A 22,155-nucleotide genomic window follows, 5' to 3' on the forward strand; every position below is an offset into this window, starting at 1 on the left:
CAGGAGTCTTCTTTTATAACTCAGATAAACTAAACACCTCAAGCACAGAGCTTTTTTTTCTTTCTCTTTTTTTTTTTTTTTTCGTTTTTCTTTTTTTCCCCTGTTAAGCACAAGTACTTGTTATAGTCAGAATGTTTGAACAGAATGACAGATGCCAGCTGTTAAAATATAGACGAGTTTCCTTTATTAACGTTCATGGCATCTTTACCACATAGTTCATCACAGCGAAAACAAATAATGAAAAGCCTATATCCAGATGGAAACAACTTTAACTAATCCATCACAATACCTGAAAGAGTTCTGTAGTTTGGTTAGTAGAAATGAAGCTGGACAAATCAGCTTGTACAAAACTAAGGCACTAAAGAGAATATCTAGTGTGCTGTATACATCAGTCCTCCTAGATGAAAGAGAATAATATTCAGCAAAACCCACTGTTGTCCATTCTTCTGACCCATCTGGGTCTTCTGGTCTCCTCAAAAAGTATTTCAGTATTACATCTTTTCCTCACAGAAAAACAGCTGTGGGGTCCAACATGCAAGCAGAACAATAACAAGTTTGGTTAGGCTTCTCCATTTAAGAGCCACTGGGCTATTATAAAAGCTATCAGGAACAGTGGTGCAAAAGAATAGGGGCAAAGTTTTGAGTAAACCAGAAGTTGTACATGTTCTTCTAACTTAAAGAGATGTGAAAATACAATGTGTCCATTAGAACTGGAACTTTAGGCAAATTTGAATATTCATGTTCCTCTCTGAAATCATGGAATTTAGTTAAATTTCAGTAAAAGAATTAAAAGAATAGTCATTGGATTTATTACCCTAAAATGAACATGTTTTCACTACAGTCCAATGCAGCTATCATTTGGCACAGAGACTCAACACCAGTCCAGAAACATTTAAAGCATCTATTGTGCTTATGTCTGAACAGAGCTTAAAATAATTTGGAGCATTACACTATTGTATTACCAGAACAAGTCAGTCACTCTGACTTTATTGTGAAAGTAATGTACATTGACCTTCCTTGACAGCAATGAAAACCTAATGACATCCTTCCCTGCCATGGAGATTGCATGAAATAAAACTACATTTGGCAGAAAACAATCTGTTGTGGATTTGAACTATTTTCTGTAAACAACTCTTCTGTAATCAGCTGCAAATTAATGGAAACATCAACTCACCCTCTCTGGAAAAGGTCCACATTATGGAATTTGTGTAGTTCCACAGAAAACTCGACCGTTCCCTGGACCTCAGACATGATTTTTTCAGGTCATCACCTAAACAACACATACAAACAGGCATTATAAACATTTGAAGTATTTTGCTTAACTAATCCTCAACCATATTACTACATTTTGTTTGGCACTTGGGGTTCATGCAAAGCTCACTGAAATTGATTGGAATGTTTCCAATGACTTCATTGAGCTCCATCTTCAGGAAGACTTGCTAAAAGCGAGATCAAAGCAGTAATTAAGAGAGGTAAAATGTCTAATTAAGCCTGAGGACAGAATGATAATATTATGGAAAGCACAAGAAGAGGCAAAAAGTAAATAACATATTATGTGCAAGAATCTCAAAGCAAATTTTAATTAACTGTCTTACTACTCTTGTATGGGAAATTGATTTTTTCATCCCATTTTACCAAATGGCAGAGATCCAGGGGCAGCACAGCTCATTTCTGTAAAACCACAGGCCAAAAAGACAAAACCCTGAGACAGATGAGAGTAGAATTCAGAATTCTCATGCTTTTGACCCTTTCTGTGACATAACTGAAGGCCTGGAAGGGAAGCTTCTGAGGGAATATGAATAATTTAAAGAATAATGAATGGAAAAGATTCTTCTAAGAAAATGCTGACAATCAAAGTATTTAATAGGCCACAACACCCAGATAAAGATTTTGAAGCATTACAACCATTTACAGATTTTATATATATATACATATATATATATATATATACACACAGTTCATTGAATCACGGAATAATTCAGGTTGCAAGGGAGCTCAGGAAGACATACCTTACCCAAGGAAGTTTTGCCAAAGTAAGTTTCCAAACCATCACTATTTAATATACTAGTGTAAACCCTTGACATTCCCTAATTGCAGCAGAGCCAAGCAAAGGGTTTTTAGAGCTTTTTTTTTTTTTTTTTTTTTTTTTTCAATTTCAATTTACCCTTTCCTGCTTTTCTCCCTGAAAGTCTTCTTTTGGCAAGCTGTGAGCTGTAAGCTGTCTGGAAATTGTCTATGGCATCATTGACAAGACAGCCATCAGATTTGCTTAATTAGCACAGTTCAGAAGCATCATTCGGTTGCTTTTTCACAGCAGCCAAGTACAATCTCTGAGGATGACCCATGTTATGACTATTAATAATTCCTCTGTCAGAGACACTTGGGTCTCTAAGGGGACATTGAGCTCAGATTGCAAATGGGAGAATTTCTCCATACATGCTAACCTGTAATTTCAAAGATTTGACCATTGTCTACAATGAAACAGGAATGAAAAGTTTGATGCATGAAGGTCTGAGATAAGCATTAAGCTGTAGCTTTCTGATAAGTCTCTGTGCTGAATACTGACTAGTAATTTTCCAACTGACTGGCTTATTACACTGATTATTTTAAACTATGTTTTATTTCTGGTTGTCCTTTCAAACACTACCAGTTTCAAAAATAGCTATTCCAGAGTTAAAATGTTGTTGTTTTTTCATCCACCCTCCTGAAAACCAAGCATTACAGATGTTGACTGTCGAATGACAAGAATGGGACACAGGATTTATGCAGTATTTGTAATATATGTCTATAGCTGCTAAGCTATCCATCTGATATACCTCCAAGGTAAGAAACTCTACAGCTTAGTGCCAGGGTATAATTTTGGAGCAGTGAAGGTAAACTCTTCTAAACTCTTCTAAACTCTTCTAAAAAGTGAAGGTAAAATGGTATTATTGGACCAAATGCATGTAATTCTCAGCCTGCCTATTTATTTTTTCCATTTAAACAGGTGTGAGACTAATCCTTTCTGGCTTTGCCTTTCTGCACAGCCTGAAGGAATTGTATACTGTTTATAGGGCACGTATATCACATATTCGCCTGGTAATGTGTGTGATAGTCTTGTCTGAGCATATAGCATCAAAGGAAGGCAGACTGTGTGGGGGATGAGAAAATCACACAACACCAAGTGATACTCTGACAAGGTATTCAGCCTTGAGGAGAGTGCTAATTGGAAGAATTACCTCTGGATAAATCTGCATATTGTGCTCAGACATATTTCCCTAGACCAAAAGCTCAGGATCAAAGGAAACTGTGTGCTTTTGAAGACACCAGTTTAAAGAGACTTGTGAATGGGTGGCCAGACAGTTCAGATCAGGACCAATATTTTCAAAGACAGAAAGAATGGGATGAGGCTAAGGTTAGCTAGGATGAATGAAAAATTAAAGATTAAATACATGGAAATACACATGCAGGTCTTCACTACATATACTTTTTATTTTTCATGCTTTGTACTTTTTCATAGCAAATGTGGAAAAAATATCTCGGGACAAAAAGAGAAAAAAAAAAGTTTCTGTAGCTTAATTTCCCTTACAGATCACCAGAATGAAAGGGGAAATAGCTGCCACACCATGTTAGACATCCATCCACGCCACCAAAAAAAGAGTGGCTCAGAGCATACCAGTCTACATCTGAAGGCTAGAGGGACTGAGCCCCTACCAGCCAGGCCTGGCACCTCAGGACACATCTGACAATCACTAGAAGTGGTCTCTGACACACCTGCTCATCACATCACTTAGCAAGGTTCAAAGAAAAATTACTCAGAGCCATTGGCGACATGCTTCAATGAAAAAGCTACAAAACAAGACAAAACAGCTGCAGAAATCCCAGATGGAGAAAACACAAGTGCTTCAAATGATGCACTGAGTTTTCAATGCCATACAACGTAGCTCTTTAAAAGAAGCTGATCACAACCCTTCAAAATCCAGGGCATGTGAAGGACCTCTGACTACCCCTTACTCACTGATCTCCATGGGGAATAACCTCAGGATATAAATAGAGAATTAGATGGTAAAAATAATACTGAAGTGAAAGCATTGAAAACACAATAGGGACTGTTGCCAGAATCAAAGTATCATCAATTTGATAATAAGCAGTTTAAAGAAAAATGCAGAGGTGATCCTTGGTAAGTCTTTAGTACATTGGTTCTTCTAAAATGTTTATTTATTTATTTATTTATTTTAAGTTAAACCCTTTGTATTTTCCAAGAGACTTAAGACACAAGTATATCTCTATAGAAAGCTAGAAAAAAAAAATACAGGGGAAGTGTTTTGGCCATATGCTTGTGTAAAAGCAGTGCCCATGACCAGTCTTGTCGCTTCCAGAGCAACGAATTGCTTTGTAAGGCACTGCCATCATCACTGATTGTACTGCGCTGTCCTACAGGCACTGATTTTATCAGTCAGGTCACTGCTTTGAAAGTCTGTCCTTCCAACAAGAGTTGGTGTCCTAGCAAAAGACAATCAATTTCATTTGTCATTTTACTTGTAGCAAGGAGACACTAACTGAAAATCAGAATCCTTTATACAAATAAAGCCCTATAAAAATCTATATATTTAAATACTGGAGTGTTCTTTTAAAGGAAGACTTGATTTTTAACTCTCAATTTCATTGTTTTTTCTAAAGATAACTTCTGAATTGGAGATTTTTCAGCATATGATACTGGTTAAACTACAATGGCTTTATTTTTCTTTATCCTCCATTGCTCTCAGCAATGTTTTTGGCTCATAGTGGTTGTGCTAATGACGTTTTAGAGATAGCCAGCTGACCAAGCCCTCTGACAGCAGGTAAGTATTGGTTATGTACCACACACACTCAATTATTACACATCTTGAAGCTAAAAAGGAGTCTGAAAATTTACCTGCTGAGGCAGCAGTCAGCATCAACCCAACCAAAGGGAGGAGATAAAGGCGAGACAGGGACAGGGCTGGGTGGAAATAAGGACAGGACACTGCATACTCTGACAGTCTATGAACTTTCTAGCATTTGTGCAATTACCTCTGAATGAAAAATAAACCAGACATTTATTTACTGCTTTCACAATTCTTGTGCATCTCTGTCACAGAAGCCAGAGGAAAAAAAACACACACACACACACACAAACACACACACTAAGGACAAAAGAACAAAACACCATGTGATAAAGGGCAATGACTCATAAACCTAGAAACATATGTTTAGGAGAATAAAGCTGCCTCTCAGAAAACACAGAACATACTATCTCCAGGATGGAAGGATAGAACTGTCTTCCTTACTGCCTTTAAAGCGTCTTTTACTTTATTGTGATTTTTTTCAGAAACTGGTATTTGTTGCTAACTGTGCATTCTGTCTGTCTCTCTCTCTTTCACTTTTTTTTTTTTTCATTTGAAGAGTTCCTTGATCAAATGTTTAGAATATAGCCATAAACCCACTGTAAGTTAACATTATTCTCCTCTCCACAAATGCCTTCTGTAAAAATCTAAGTAAGGGACAAGGTAACTCAGGAAAAGGAAGATTATAAACAAAATCTCATTACAAGTAAGTTCTAAAACAGTAGCAGAAGTTAACATTAGACCAAGTCTCTTTTTTTCATTTTTGTTTAATTAAATTGCTCCATTGTTCACCTTCATGTAGCTGAAAAGAATCACAGCTCTTAATGCAACAATTGCATCTCAGTAGCCTCTTCTGAGCATACATGAATCGCTTGAGTCAAAGCAGTCACAAGTGTCAGTAAGATCTTTCACTATAGCATTGTCAGCAACTGTTCTCCAGTTCACAGTACCCATCGCTTTTTTTCTGCCAGAACATCAGTGAAATGGCAGAGATGACCTTCAGCAAAACAATGATTTCAAAAGGTAACACCTCATTTTGTTAAAATAAACAGAGCTGGCAATTCTCTTCCAAGATTGTGTGTGATAGCAAGACATCTCCTTTAGACTTTTAAAAAGAACCAATCTAAATACAATATGAAAATATAACAGGAAATGACAAGGCTTGTTTAGCAAAGCTGTTAAATAAGTAATTACAATACTTCATATTTTAACCCTGTACGTTTTGAGGAGGGGGAGTAAGAGAGCAGCATGGTGGTGTTTATCTAGCTGTAAGTATGAAACCACCATACTTGGTCCAAATCACTGACATAATAGGAACTAGGACCTGATGAGCATTGTATTTTTTAGACTAGTTAGGATAAAGGTGGCCTTCTTTTTCATTCAGGATGCTTCTTATTTTCATTAAACAATTTGTTTTGTTTCCCCAACACTACTAAGGCTAAATAATTACTGGAATGTGAAGTTTTTACTCAACTTCTTATAAAACTTCGTTCCTGGCACATTACTGTCAACCCGGGGACAACCATTGATGGTTATGGTTTTACATCAGAAAAGTGATTCAAGCATGAGTTTATGCCCCCTCTGACATCTTGAATTAGTAAAATTCATTTTACTATAGCACAGTCAACAAGGTAGAGCATTTACCCTAGGTAAAGGGAAGCCAATGAAACATGTGAGCCCTCAAGAGATGCCTTTTGCCACAGCTTTAACGGTAACAAAAAAGTGCTGCCTGGTCTCCCACATTCATGCGCAAACACTGCAACAGATTGATAAAACATCCACACTGAATGAGATGCAGACGGTGTCTTACTCAATATATGGCCTCACTCAACAATATGTTATTAAGTTGAAAGTGAAGAATATATGCAATAAAATCTGCATAGATGATGCACATACCGAATTTAGAACCCAACCATAATGTTCATTAATTTGTTCTCGAACACACTTGCAAAAAAACAAAACTTTTGGGTCACTGCCTGTTTGTGATTTTTTTTTCTGTTTATTTTGGTATGTATTATCATTTAGGACTCTGATGTCAAGTCTCCCACAGAAAACGTGTTATTCTTATCCATGAGAAACCTTCTAATGTTCTGTTTAGACATGGAACTATCAGGAATTACTTTGTAAGATCTCCAGTTTTTACAACGATCTCACATTAACTAGAATGGCTTACAGAATGAGATAGTATCACAGCATAAACTAGCAATAATCCCTTGCAGCTATTCTGCCAAGGTTTTTAGTTTTCCAGTCTATTGCAGTCCTTTGAATTGTTTTCTTCAATATGTCAGCAAAAGCAGAGATTTGTGTTACGGGTAAAAACAAATGCAAGGTACATGATGTTAACCAAATATAGCCATTAAACATATATTTTTTTTTTTTCACCACATAAGCATTTAGTCTGGTTCAAAATGTTAAAGACTAATTTGTTTTTATGCTGCAGAGAGCTAACTTAGTTTGGATGCAAGCCCTGAAAATAATATTCCAATATTTAAAAAAAAAAAAAAACATATACCAAGTGTGCGGTTTAATATTCTTGGGAAAATCAATATCCACAATTTTGTCAGATGCATTAGACATATGTTCATAAACAGTGCAACATCATGAATCACTTTTGCCGAGGTTCGTTGATTTCTACCACCAAAATGTTATGAGTTAGAGATGCAGAAGACAGATAATAAATGATCCTTAAAAAATGACTCATAACCCAAAGAGTATTCAAAGGGGAGCAAATAAGAAAGGAGCCGTTTTATTTATGTTTGTTTAGTTGCTGTTTTTTCACTTACAAGCTATGCTATGTCTTTTGCCAGCTGGAATTCACAAAGTAGCAGTGGTACCTAGTTCATTGGCTCACATAGAAGAGCAGGGTAAATACTTGTTCAACCCTCAGCAACATAATTAGAGTATTATGAGGAAAAAACAGGTGCATCTCATAGTCAAGAACCTTCAATATCAATATCTTCAAATACATGGGTCACATAGTCATGGGTATAAAAAGTGTGCAGCCCAAGGATCCAAGGGGAGTCATTTAGGAAAACAAGCCAACAACTCACTTCAATTTCTCTCGTGTTTTTTCTGTGTGACCAATCCACACTGAAGAATTTCAATCCACGCAGGAGAATTTGTGCAGGTCAGCAAATCCATGAAAGCTGAAAAGCAATGGTCTAGATTACACCCTTCATAGATTGTTCATTTCAAGGGTGTTTAGATGGAGGAACAAATCTACTAGGGAAAAACAAAAATACCAGGTTGTGCCAGAGGATTTGTATGGCAGAACTGAACCAGGGCCAGAATAAATGTCAGGTGCCAGTAGGCTGCTCTTATGAGATATAAAGCCTTTGAGCTATTAGACAGGATTAAATGTGAACACAGCTGTGCAAATTTAGGTCAGATCACTCGACAAAAAGAATGAAGATCAACCTCGATTTGTCCTCTGTAAGCACGTGCCTGTCAGGACACCAGATCTGAGTTCAGCTCAGCACAAATCACTATCTGCTTGCACAGTTAATAATAATAACCTGCTGTTGGTATTGTGCATAAAATGAAACAGCAGGGAAAATTCAGGCAACAGAGCAGGGAGGGCAAAACAGAAGGAAAAAGGAGATAATAAAAACTTTCACCTGGACTAGCTTCCCACTGCTGCATAATCTTCTCCTCACCATAACTCTCCCGCCTCTTCCTTCCCCACCTTGTATCTTTTCTTTGCGACTTCCAAAAGAAAAAGAGGTTTTAAAGCTTTATGCACAACTCAGAGCCCCAAATCCAAACTCCTAAGAACATCATCATCATCAATCTTCAGCAGTTCCCGCTGTTCACCTGAATCTTTTTTCTTTTTCATATTCTTTCCACCCCAGAATTCCTTTTGTGCCGTTTAGAACCATAAAATACAAGAAAAAACAGTAATTGAAGTATTTGAAGCCTGATTAGGACACTTAGGCACTTATCCATCATTCTCATGCTTGAGTATGGTCCTCTATTTAATAAAAGAAGCTATGTTCTTCTCGGTCTGAGTTCTTTTATTGGTTTAAACAGGAAATTAGAGCTCTTTAAGACACAGACCATATATTATTCTCCTGTACTTGTAAAACAGCCAAAAAGATTTATTTATTTTTAAGTTCTACTCAAGTTCATACGTGACTGTTCTCCAAATTGTATGGGCATAGGTCTATACCAAGTCCTTGGGAGTATATCAGGATGTTTGACCTCATTCAAATCTTAGCAACACCTACAGGACAGATCTGTCTTCTAAAGAGGCCACATCTGAGAGGACAAACACGCTGACTGAGATTCTCCTTGGAAAAAAATCCATAATCATGTGCTATAGGGCAGGAAAGGTGATGTAAGGAGCTGGATGAGAAGCATCCTCTTGTTGAGCTATTGAGCCATGTGGCTGCCTGATGCATGAGTCAAGGAACTATCTTGAGGACAAACTGTTATGTCAATAGAGCTATTTCCAAAGAATCCAAGTGCGTAACAGAGCTTCTTGAATGTCACCACAATGCTACTGACAGTCTTGTATGGAAAAGCTAATGAATTATGTGTTCCTTGGCACTGTTCTGACTGCATTTCCATTTCTGGTCATGAAAAAAATTCATGCTACTGTCTAAATGAGCTGTAAACTCAGTTGTCCTTGTCAGATTTTAAATGCTTATATTGCATTTTACCTTATCAAATTCACTCTAGAGTTTCACTTGGAAAGTTATTGTCCCCTTCATATGTTCTAAGGACATCTAAGTAAGATATAAGAGCAAGTAGCTCCTCTGCAAACTGAAAAAGAAAGACTCATTGCAGAAAGGGTGGAGCTGAGTAAGACAGCCTGATCTGCTCCCTGCATAACAACTAGTCCCACCAAGAAAAGGGAATGAGTGATAGCAGTAGAAGGCTCTCTTCTGAGAGGTACAGAGGCACCCATCTGCCAACTCAATCCGCTCTTGAGAGAAATATGGTGCTTACCAGGGACTCCTGTAAGGGATGTCACCAAGAAACTGCCAGGCCTTGTGCAGCCTAAGGACTATTATCCACTGCTGCTGTTTCATGTGGGGACTAATGATGCAGCCAGGAGCAGTGTAAGGGGGTTCAAGAAGGATTATACAGAGACCTGAGAGCTTCAGTAAAGGACTCAGGAGTGCAGATACTTTTTTCATCAATTCTCCTGGTCAAAGGGAAGGGGATAAAAAGGACCAGTCAAAGCTGGAAAGTCAACAAATGGTTACAGGACTGGTGCCACGGAGAGGGGTTAAGATATTTAGAACTCATTCTCACCAACATGGAGGCTGAGGTATTCAATGACTTTTTTTGCCTCGGTCTTCACCAGCAACAGCTCTGTCCACATAGCTTGGGCCCCAGGAGGCAAAGGCTCTTATTTTTAAAATGAGAGAAAAGGAAGGCCCAGGGAACTACAGGCCAGTCATTCTCACCTCTGTGCCTAGCAAGGTCATCCTGGGAACTCTGCAAAGGCACATTGAAAATAAGGACATGGTTAGTGACAACCAACATGGCTTCACTGAGGGCAGATAAGCCTGACAAATCTGGTGGCCTTCTACGATGGAGTTACAGCATGATTAGATAGGGGAAGAGAAACTGACATCATCTGCCTGGACCTGTGCAAAGCATTTGACAATGTCTCCCATGATATCCTCATCTCTAAATTAAAGAGACATGGATTTAATGGATGGACCACTCGTTGGGTAAAGAATTGGCTGGATGGTCGCACTCAAAATCTTGTGGTCAACATCTCAATGTCCAGGTGGAGATCAGTAATGAATGGTGTTCTGCAGGGGTCAGTACTGGGACCGGCACTATTTAACAGCTTTGTCAGTGACATGGACAATGGGATTGAGTGCACCCTCCAGAAGTCTGACGATGACACCAGGCTGTGTGGTGTGGTTGACATGCTGCAGGGAAGGAAGGGATGCCATCCAGAAGGACTTTGACAGGCTTGAGAGGTGTGAACCTCATGAGGTTCAACAAGACCAAGTGCAAGGTCCTGCACCCGGGTCAGGGCAATCCCAAGCACAAAAACAGGCTGGGTGAGGAAAGCAAAATGTATGAGTCTGCATAGATACACTAATAGCATGTATTTAAAAAGAGGAAGATAAAGGATCCCAGGAAATAAGAGGGGTCTCTATGCTGGTGAATCTATAGGTATTTGAAAAGTCAGGTTCTCATAAAGCCTGTTTTTATGTCTTGATTGCTTGATCTAAGGTCTGATCAAATAAAGGCTCTTAACACAACCTTCTTTTATTTAATTAACTTCTCTGAAATTACTAACAAGGTAAACATTGACACCTGTCTTGAGGTTTCCCATGGAATCAGGAATTATTGATGCTTATAAGGAGCTTTGAATTGCATATTTGCATTGCTGGACCAAAAGACAACAGCACAGCAGGCAGTGCCATGGTCTCACACACTGAGCAAAGCAAGAGCATTGAAAGGTTGGCAAGCAGTTACAGATCAGATTGTTGCCACCAAAAATGCTCACAGGCTGGGAGAGTGGTGGGAAAAGATAAAGATGGTGGAGAGAGAATTGAACAGAGAGGGACCATGGGAGGAGCATCAGAAGTATGGTCCTGGTACAGCTGTAAGGGGGAATACATTCAGTACAGACATTAGTACAGCACAATATTTTACTTTCAGGCTCACCAAAAAAAAAAATAAATAAATAAAATTGTCTTTTTTTATAGCCATCCACAGTTTTAAAATATTCAACAGATTTCATGAGAACTTTGAAACATGTATTCCAAAGGACATTCAGCACTGTAGAAATAAAAATCTGTAGGCTAGTTTCCATCACAATAGTTCTTTGGACAGGCAGTAACTATCAAACTGGAATATGGTAGAGGAGGAACAGGTGCTGGTTGAGAGCATCATGATATAAATATATGCAATAAAATATGCAGAGCCATAATCAGAATGTTGACTTGTTTTAAGTGCTTGGGGCCATGTTGATATAAATAACTGCACCAGGTTTTGCTGTAGAGCAAGAGCTAAATTAAGTGGTTTACAAACAGAGGAAAAGGTTGATTTATTTGTCACGGCACTACTTGATCTCTGACAAAGAAGAAAAGGGCCAAGTGAGCCACTGCTATACATGGGACTAACAAAACAGGGCCTGAAATACAGCTGCTGAATAAGCTGCCGACTAGGCTAGCAGAGTCTATCAAAACAACAGAAAACCATTTATTTCTCAAATTGAGGCCAGCATCTTGGTAAACTTCACCAGAAGGATGGCTCTCTGCAGCTAGGCTGTAATTTTTCCTGGAGACCTTGGATCTTATTCCAGTCTCTCAGTGCAGCTGTCCCTCAAGCTTTGCCTGACAAATCTTCTCTCGCACTGTAAGCACATTGCTCAGTCATCTCATGGAGCTAATGACCCTTCTCAAATCCATAAGGGTTTGTAAGATGGATGCTGAGCTCTTGTGTTTCAATTGGAGAAGGAGTTGGATTTCCCTTTGAAGAGCTAGGGGCACTGGTAACCCATCACATGGTGTGAATCAGTTAATTCTCCAAAGCATCTAAGTGTTGTGTTTGTAAGTTGTTTTCCTTAACACACTTACTTGAGTGGGTGCACAGTGAACAGTGCCTGAAGAGGAAGGAGATAACAAGATAAAGCTAACCAACTCTAGGCTGTTAATTTCCCTGAAATCCTCCTTTCCTGTGACCAATTACTTTTAGACAAGGAAGTCACAGGGGGCAACACAGACAGGAAGATTTCTAGAAGGGCAGCAATTGATCTGCCAGTACCTCCATCCTGCCATGCCCCCCTGGTGTCACTTGAAGTTCTGCTTTCCTAGCAATACAAAGGGGAAATTAAAATTGCAGCTGCTCAGCAATACTCATTTGTGACCAAGGAATGACCTGTCATGGAGGGAAGAAGGTTAAACTGGAAAATGGCTTAAACTGGCTGGGAGCAGGAAGTCCAGAGACGGAAAGACTTCGTGTAAGCAGTAAATTTTCCCTGATGATGAGGTAAGAAAGGCTTCATCACTGTCATGCAGCAATCCTGGAATGCACGGGCTCAGGAGCCACCTTTGTTGAGCAGAACTGGTGCTGGAGCATGAACCAAAAACTGGGCTGAGGGGCCTGATACTGATGCCTACAGAACTGGTGCAGGTGCAAGTGGAGGAATTGGGCAGCAACGTATCTTGGCAGCCTCCCTGTAGATCTGCTTATGGTGGTGGGACTCTGTCCAATGCATTGTTCATTTCATCTTTTTATATTTAAGCATGAACGCATGTTTAACTCGCCTCAAGGGGTACAATAAAAATTCCCCAACAATTGATTAAGTGTGAGCAGATTCGGTGCCCATGGCATGCTGCAGATATACGTAAACCAGCAATAAACTGCACGTTTCTGATGCAGATAGCAGTCTGGTGATAGCAGCATGGCATGCAGAGCAGGAAAACGCGCTCTTTTTCTGCAGTGTTTTTTTCAGCCTGTAATGAACTACATACTGCCACAATTTACATTGGCACCAGTGTCCAAATGAGCTGGTTTCAAACAATCAAGGCCCTATACACTGAAATTATAGGGACTGCCATTCAGACATAGTCCTCAGCTTGCAAGGGTCTTAGCAGATGGCAGCAGGAGATGCTTCTTGCCAAAATCAGACAGAACTGTGTTGCTAACAGCTCTACACCCAGGCAAGAATCTCCCGCTGAGGCGTGGGCAGTGAAGAAACTTTCCCCTTTCAAATGGGGCTTCTGAGGTCATGCTGCTTTTTAAAGGGGGTTCACTACACTAGTGGCTGGCTGAGATCAGAGCTGTTCTTCAGCACACACCAGGACCCTACAGTTTGTCAGTTTCTGTTCTGTATACAGTTTCTGTCTAAGGACAGAAAGTTGAATATGACTCTTTCACAGAATCACAGAATGGCTGAGGAAGGTTGGGGAAAAAAAAAAAAAAAGTATAAATTTACTTGGAAAAAGAAATAATGAAATCAAAAGGTTTCCTGCTAGACCTTTTCATTGTGTGGGATAATCACAGCAAAATGAAGTGAATCACCCAGCACCATGTACTCACTGAGACCAAACTGCAGCCAGCAAAAGTATCCTTTCTATTTATCTGATCCTATTTCACTAATGGAATGCAGTTCCCGGAACAAGCATATCTTGATGAAAATATATATCACCGCAAATATCTTGTACAGCATTGTGGTTGCAGAATCACAAACCAAGCTACTGTGCTGAAAAACAAAACAAACCAGCTCCTTGTACTCCAGGCCAGGAATTTAGTAAGAAAAGAACACGTAGTCAGAGCAAGAGAGGTTATCTGTGGGCAGAGGAAATTTCATTGCCCAAGCAGAAAATGGGACAGCAGTATGGATTAAGCAATTCTTATTCAGAGCAGGAATCTTTAGCAAAAACGGAGAAGCAGCTAAGTGTTTAGTTTTATGCCAAACTGAATGACAATACTATTCCTCTGGCACACTGTGACTTGCCAGGTCGTTTGCTTACTAGTTTGAATTACCATGTCATTCTGAAAGTCATTGACATTACTTCCAAGTAGCTGAATTTGCTGCAGAGGACAAGCCTCCACATCCTGACCCTGATAAATTTTTGAGCTTCTTCTATTTACACACCACATGGAGAACATTCAAGATCTCTTAAGAATGAAGACTCATCTTAAGAGAGGCGCTAACAGCTTCTGGAGCAAGATGAGACATGGATGCAGGGCACAGATCAAGCATCAACAATAAAACAAGCAGAGGGTTTTTCCTCAGTCTCCAAATAAGAAGGCGAGGTGTACATGAAATTGAAGTCAAGAGGATGCAGTTATCCATAAAGTTGTAAGCAAAAATATGTACATCAACATCTAAGTAAAAGTCCCCATCATATGAGTATTCATTTTCAGGCATGTTTAGCACAGATGTCTGCACTGTTCCTGCTGATTTTTCATAGCCTGATTCTTCGTAACAGATGAATCATTCCTGGTGTCCCATAATCAAAAACTTAATTCCCATTGTTTTTAATTCTTATACAACACAATGAAAATTTATGGCACATGAAACCCATGGAACTCATAGAACTCATTCCACCTTTAGTGACTGCATCTCTTTTGGTTGTAATGGGAGCTTAAACACTTCGACCTATAGATATATTGGGTGCACTAACACCTAAATTTAGGTGTCTCACTGTGGGAATGCATTCCATTCTCAAAGTGAAACTCATCTCACCTATTCTAGGTATTTACATTGTCTATAGCTACATATGGGTTGCTTGTCTAGCAAAGTGAAGAAAAAAAGAAGCAGGCACATTTAGAAAGAGATTCCTTTGACCCATTTTTCTACATCCATTTTACACTGAAATGAGTCACACCCTTTATCTCCACAGACTAGCAGGAGAGTCTCAGTGTTCGTCTCTGGTGTACACTTCTTAAAGATAGATAAGAAATCCCACTTCTGTGAAAGTGGGTAGAGATCAAGAACTAGACACCTGCCTCTCAGAAATATCACTAAACATCTATACCTATCTTTAGTTACCTAAGATGCATTTGAAACTGTACATTTTAGATTGATATATCTCACTGCTCTCCAAAACAAACACACAAAAAACACACTACTTCTAAGCATCTAAATGGAACTTTAAACTACAGACAGTATGCTTCAAACAGAACACTAAATAAAAGGCTTTAAAAATTGATCCAAAACTTTGATGTAGGGGCTTCATGTATGAACATCAGTTCATAGAATCACAAAATGGCTTGGGCTGGAAGGGACCTTAAAGGTCATCTAGTTCCAATGCTCCTGCCATAGGCAGGGGCATCTTCCACCAGACCGGGTTGCCCAAAGCTCCATCCAGCCTGGCCTTGGGCACCTCCAGGGATGGGGCGTCCATAGCTTTTCTGGGCAACCTGTGCCAGTGCCTCACCACTCTCTTAGTAAATAGATATCTAATCTAAATCTTCACTTTTTATTTTTATTTATTTATTTTATTTTTTAGTTTAAAACCATTGCCCCATGTCCTATCATTATCTGCCTGTGGAAAAAAATAAAAAAATAAAAAAAAGTCACTCCATCTTTTTATAAGCCCTCTTTAAGTATTGATATCAATGATGTCTCTCCACCATGGCTTTCTCTTCTTCAGGCTAAACAACCCCAACTCTCTCAGCCTGTATTCACAGGGGAGGTGCTCCAGCCCTCTGACCATCTTCATGGCCCTCCTCTGGACCCTCTCTAACAGCCCCATGTCCTTCTTGTGCAGGAGGCCCCAGCCCTGGACGCAAAACTGCACGTGTTGCCTCACAAGGGCAGAGCAGCGGGGGACAATCCCCTCCCTCCCTGCTGCCCACCCCTCTGGTGATGCAGCTCAGGATGCAGTTGGCCTTCTGGGCTGCAAGCACACAATGCTGGCTCATGTTGAGCCTTTGGTCCACCAGAACCCCCAAGTCCTTCTCTGCAGGGCTGCTCTCAATTTATTCTCCCAGTCTGTGCTCATGTTTGGGATTGCCCTGACCCAGGTGCAGCACCTTGCACTTGGACTTGTTGAACCTCATGAGGTTCATGTGGGCCCACTTTTCCAGCCTGTCCAGGTCCCTTTGGATGGCATCCCTTCTTTCTGTTGTATCAACTGCACCACTCAGCTCAATCACTAACAGTAATTTTAAATAGAACTTTGTTTTTTTGTCTTTATATTTTACTATTTTCCAGTGACTCCATGGAAAGGAAAGATAAGATTAAATAACAGCAAAAAAAAAAGTGCAACAGGCATTGTATTATGAAATTAAGCCCTGTCCACTCACAAGCAGAAATGCCACTGCCCCTCAGATAACTCCCAATTTAGGGAATTACATTTACTGGCTAATAAATTTTCTATGGCCATATTGCCTTTTTCAATCCTATTTCTAGTTTTGTCGCTATAAAATAGTTGCTTTCTTCAGCTTACAGAAATAAATGAAATATGTGCATGCTGGAGAGCATTTTGGTGTTCCTCTGGGTTACAGAAATGTGAATTATTGTTAGAACAAAGTAACAAAGCAGCAAGTCACTTCTTCCCCAGGAGTGATGGCCTGTCATTCTGGACAAGAAAATATAAGGGCTTATTTCTCTAACTCAAGTTATCATCATCAAGATCAGTTTTCAGTGCCTCACAAGATCCCTCTCTTTAAAAAAGCTGTAAAGCTGAAAAAAGTGTGATATTAAAGCGCAAAGCCTCAACCAGGCCTTTGGAGTTTTAATCACAATCTTGAACTTGTTGTATTGAGTAAACATTCATCACGGATTTCAGATTTCATCCACCTATTAGCAACCAGACATCCATAAAATGCAATTCTCACGCAACATTGAGAATTAGGAAAACAGACAGAACACACAACTATGGCAGGCACATGATTTCATCAGGCTGAAAATAGCAAATTGTGAAATGTTCTGTTCTTCTGCACTTGAATAAATATCACTATGAACCAACCAAAGACAGGCAACCCAAGCTATTCACAACTTCTGTCATAAGGAAAACGCAGTTGTGTTTCCACAATGTCCTCACTGCAGACACAGAAGATGGCAGAGCATTTCTGGAGTGTGTTTTGTGCTTCAGAGCAGCCAAGTGACATGCAGGCGCTCCCAAAATAAAATAAATGGTGGGCCAGAATTTCATGAAATATACATTTCACCTGGCCTAGAATCATGCCCTGATCCTGCAAAGGAGAGTCCATGTTGGCTGAGTCAGAGTCCTGTTTGCAGGATTTGTTGCAGGAGGAGCATGTTTCACGCTGCTCCAGCACTTTTTACTTTGTGTTTATATGCAGAAACATGCCATCTGTGTGTCTTCTGAGATAAAATCTTGGCAGCAAAGACAACATCACACACTGAGTAATAGCCCAGTGATTCCTGGAATATATTGATTGCAGTAAGAGTAACGATGTTGGGTAAAATTCTGGTCACACTGTCGTCAACAGAATAGCTTCTTACTCTGTCGATGAGTGTTAAACACCTATTCATGGAGATCAGAAAAATGAGAAAATAGAAAGCACTATATCCCTCTTCCTACTCCAAAATTGCATTTGAGGTCACTGTTAAGATGTTATCAACAACAACACCGTGTGCACTAGAGAGCGCAAAAGACTCTTAATTTAGTGATCTAGCTTCTCACATAAATCTGATGTTGAGCATCTGAAATATCATGTGAACTCTGACACTATATCTGCTAAATTCAAAAGCAGCTTCAGTACTGCAGAAGCAAAATCTTTGCAAGTTAAATAATACATTTAACGTCACACACACCCTTCTGGTACAGTGTAGACTTTGACATTTACCTCCCTTTCCAGACTTCTCTCCTTTAGATAGAACAACTTGCAATGATTTGTGTTGGAATTGGTTTCTTTGTTTGTTTTTCAGAATAGTGAAAACACATTTCTACTTGCATGGACGAAGTAATGATATACTCAGACATAAAATGAATTACACTGAGATCTGTTCATTGCACATAATCTTATTTCATGCACATGCTAAACCATAAAAAAAAATTGTCTGTCTGTGCTATTAAAAAATTGCTTAAATTCTGCAGTTCCCTTGTGAAACATTCTGAGTTTGGCCGTCGATAAAACTTGCTCCAGGAAAGGTCCTGCTCCCATCCAAAGCAATAAAATGGCTATTCTGAAAAATTTTGCATATGACTACATGTCACTGTTCAGATCAGAAGGTACAAATAACTCTGAATATTACAAAGAGTGCTCTCACGAATCTGTCAAGCTGAATGGGTTTGTGGGTTGATACTGTACAAAGAACATTAATTATCAAACAGCAGGTAATCTGAACAACAAGATATCTGCAATATTTCTCATCATAGTCAGATGTTCAGCCAGTGCATATTAGTACAGGTTGACTGAGATCAAGAGGTTTTTGCCTACTTACACCATGGGAGGATATTTCTCACTATCTTTAAAATAACTTGTCCTTCTCTGTTCTTGTATAATAACGCATTATTTCTGCAGCCGAGGCTTCTGCAAAACATGATTTCTGTGTCAGAGGGATAAAAATATTCCTGACACAACAGTGGATTTCATTTAGAAAAGCATCAGAAGATTCATAATTTGAGCTGGAATTTATTATTGATCCTTTCAGCTCAATGCAAATTTGAAATGGTGATCTGAAACAAATAATACACTTTCCTCAGCCAAATCCGTACGGTAGCATTAAGAAAAGATCAAAACAATTCTAAAATTAAGCTCTAGATTTTAAAAACATTTCATAGATCCATTATTAGACATATAGAAGAAAAAGGGGGCAGGAATCTGTTTATGGTAAGAAGTTGTAAAACTTGCACTTTCTTCCTTTTGCTTTGTATTTCTCCAATATGATTGCCGTTTATGTTCTGAAAGAACCTGTCTGAAGCAGAAGACCCATTTTAATAAGCCCCATAGACACAGAGTAACAATACGTAATTAACCCTTGGAACTTAGTAAAATACCAATTTAAGTCTGAAACAACCTCTTTTGAAGTAAAATCAACTTGATTCAGCTTCTGTTCTATCCCATTTGCTGCGCCTATAGAATCATCTGTAAAGAAAATGAACTCCAATTTGTTTTCTATGGCATCTTTTGGCATACCAAAAAGCTCAGAATTCTCAGACATTTAAAATCCAGAAGCACAAAATGGCTCAAGTATTTAAAGCCCTGCTATGACAAAGCTAAGGTCATGAACCAGCCTTTTCTTCCTGTAATTCTTCTACTCCATCCAGTGCCTACTCCAAGGTTTTACTGACAAAGATACCTTAATACCTGCAATTCTGTACAAGTACTGACCAACACCATTTTGGCTGGGCTGAGCATCTTTGTTCCCATTTTTCTTCTGAATGGGACAAGGCAGCTTCAAAACATACATATTGATGAAGTCCTTTTGAGTGGCCAGTCCATAGGGCAAAACTTCACCCCAAATGCAGTGGCTAAGAGTACTTTCATCCCAAATCTAAAATGCTGGTTGAAAAGTCTGTAGGGGAAAAGGGTTTGAGGGGCTAAAAGTAGCACCCTAAAGATCAGAGGAGAGACGCTTAAACATAGTCAGCACAGCTACTGGTATATCTCCCCACCTTACACCTTATCTGGTTCAACACTGCAATTCCTACATTTAAATTCCTGGCTTTGAATTTGACAATTTTATCTTGATGCTCTAAGAGATCCTTGTCTGTTACTTTCAGCCTTCAAGCAGAAGCTTCTCTGCTGGGGCACAGGCTGCAGAAGTTGTGTGTGCTGTGAGTATTCAAAATGCTTCTTTAGCAAAAGACTGCTTTCATCAATATTTCAGCTAATAAGCTGCTCTCTGAACTACAGATTATCTCCCATCTTTCCTCTCCTTGGCTAGAGGGGCAAAACTTTCCCAAAGAGGGAGAGGGGAAACACGAGTGTGACAGCATCCTTAATCTTCACAGATCTAACTGCAATAATTCATCTGTCAGGGACCTCATCATCTGAAATTCCATCATTTCAGAAGCCAACAAAAATCTTCTCTGGTGTCCTTTATTTTCAAAGTCTCTAAATGCGGGTATTTTAAAAGAAAAATCATCTATATGGAGAGAGTAGGACTTTCCTGGGGAGTCTCATTTTTGGCAGCAGGCACAGTTAGCAAGCTGCAGCCAGAACTTTCAGTCTTTGAACACCTCATTTACGACATGGTCTTTCTCTGAAATAAACCTTTTAGTGATGTTACAGCTGCTAAAGTTGTAATTCTACAGAACCAGCACATCACAGACTCCCTCTGAAATCACCAGCTATTTCGGAGGTATAAAAGAACACATTGGATTTCAGTGGGAATTCAGCACGCTGGAAAGCTCGTGAGAAGCCTGCTTTTTAACAAACAGGTTTTCAAAGAGTCTGCTTTTACAAGGCTAGCCTGTGAGCTGCTGGCTAAGCAGCCAGGTGCTGGAGCTGATTCCAGATAGAGCAGGTCTTAAAAATTGCAAAGATGCTATACAAAAATAAGACGGGGAGAGTAGGAAAACTGAAGAGGGGAAAAATTTGTTTCCATGCTTGAGAGAATGTTGGAGCCTGGCTAACATGATTCTGGGATATGTCAGTACCAACTAACCATGTGTGGCCTCTTCTGAGTAAACCTGTGAACATTTATGCATAAAGACCCTCGTATGGAACACCGTATTTCATTACTGTTCCTAATAGCAGGGAAAATACATCAGTGGCAACACTTAGTAGTTGTACAAAGCCCATCGTATGGAAACTTTAGCAGTGCTTCATCTCCGTACTCCCCTGGGTTACATTATCATCTTTATAACTATGTGTAGGCAGTGAAATGTTTGCTAAGAGAAAATCAGGAGAAAAGTGGAGAACAGAGCCCCAGTGCCACAAGCACATTCATAAACAATCAAACTAAAAGTCCCTCTAGGCCTACAGTGTATTTTTAGAGACCACGAGAGACAAAACAAGCACAGAGCCCCCCTCCTCCTTACACATCCTTCCAGCCCTCTGCAGTCACACCCTGGCTCCGAGTTGCTTACTCTCCAAGCTGAATATGGTCTACAGCCTCTGTCTTTGTAGAAACTCTTCCATCCTTGTGATAACTCTTGCCCTGCTCTCTACATTTTTTTGAAACAGAAAAGACAGAAATCTAAACCATATTTAAGGTGCATATGTAATGTTGATGGCATACGATACAATGGTGTAACAAATTTCTGGGTTTGTTCATTGTTAGTTTCCTAATTGCTGCTTTCAATAATTTCTCACTGTCTTTTCAGTATCTCTTTATGCCCTAAGAAAATACCTTAAACCCTTCCTTTCATCTACCCATTTCAGTTTTGAGGATTGTCTTCCTTGGGTATTTTTCAACAGATACAGAAATTCTGCTTCTACAGAAAAGTTCATGTAGGCTTCGCTTGACTTTCACTGAAATCAAGGACAAAGTGAATGTTAAAAACAGCTTGCATTTTGGTGGTTACCATGTCAAACCAGGTGTCAAGCAGAAGGTGAATCCTCCTCTCTTTTATCACAAAGAAGATGACAGAGAAATCGGTCTACAGCTGGGGAGTTCAGATCAGGCAGAGGATGATACTACAGTGATAACAGCAACAATAACAAAGTATAATCATCTTTTCAAATCTATAGGTAAGTACCTTTCTAAGAGCCATTTAAAGGATTATCCTGAAATCCTCAATATCAGCATGCATGTCCGTTAATCCAGAGTTGGGAGAAGCCCGCAAGCAAAAAAAGGAAAAGAACCACCAAATAAACAAGCAAAACAGAATGTACGGGCACATCTGTGAGAACATATGCACACACAGGGACATCCATCTCCTCTCTGCTCGCAGAGCAAAACGACTTCACCTCTCACCCTATTTGAACCAACAAAAGCAAATCCGATCTGAAAAGCATTCAG

At 39.4% G+C, this 22,155-nt stretch overlaps 1 protein-coding gene across 4 annotated transcripts in view; it reads right to left on the reverse strand.

The window, feature by feature from the left end:
• The window catches only part of FAM135B (family with sequence similarity 135 member B), a 211,795-nt gene that overhangs the window by 150,750 nt on the left and 38,890 nt on the right, over nucleotides 1-22,155 (reverse strand). For 3 of the 4 annotated variants that reach the window (XM_068672707.1, XM_068672704.1, XM_068672706.1), the window contains exon 2: nucleotides 1,175-1,270. In XM_068672707.1, the coding sequence (XP_068528808.1) occupies nucleotides 1,175-1,251 (77 nt within the window). In that variant the 5' untranslated portion in view covers nucleotides 1,252-1,270. Of the gene's footprint in view, nucleotides 1-1,174; nucleotides 1,271-7,894; nucleotides 7,991-22,155 lie in introns of all 4 variants that reach the window. The other variant, XM_068672705.1, reaches the window with a different exon arrangement.

The sequence above is a fragment of the Anas acuta genome, chromosome 2, assembly GCF_963932015.1.
Source record: "Anas acuta chromosome 2, bAnaAcu1.1, whole genome shotgun sequence".
In the NCBI taxonomy this organism is placed as follows: Eukaryota; Metazoa; Chordata; class Aves; order Anseriformes; family Anatidae; genus Anas; species Anas acuta.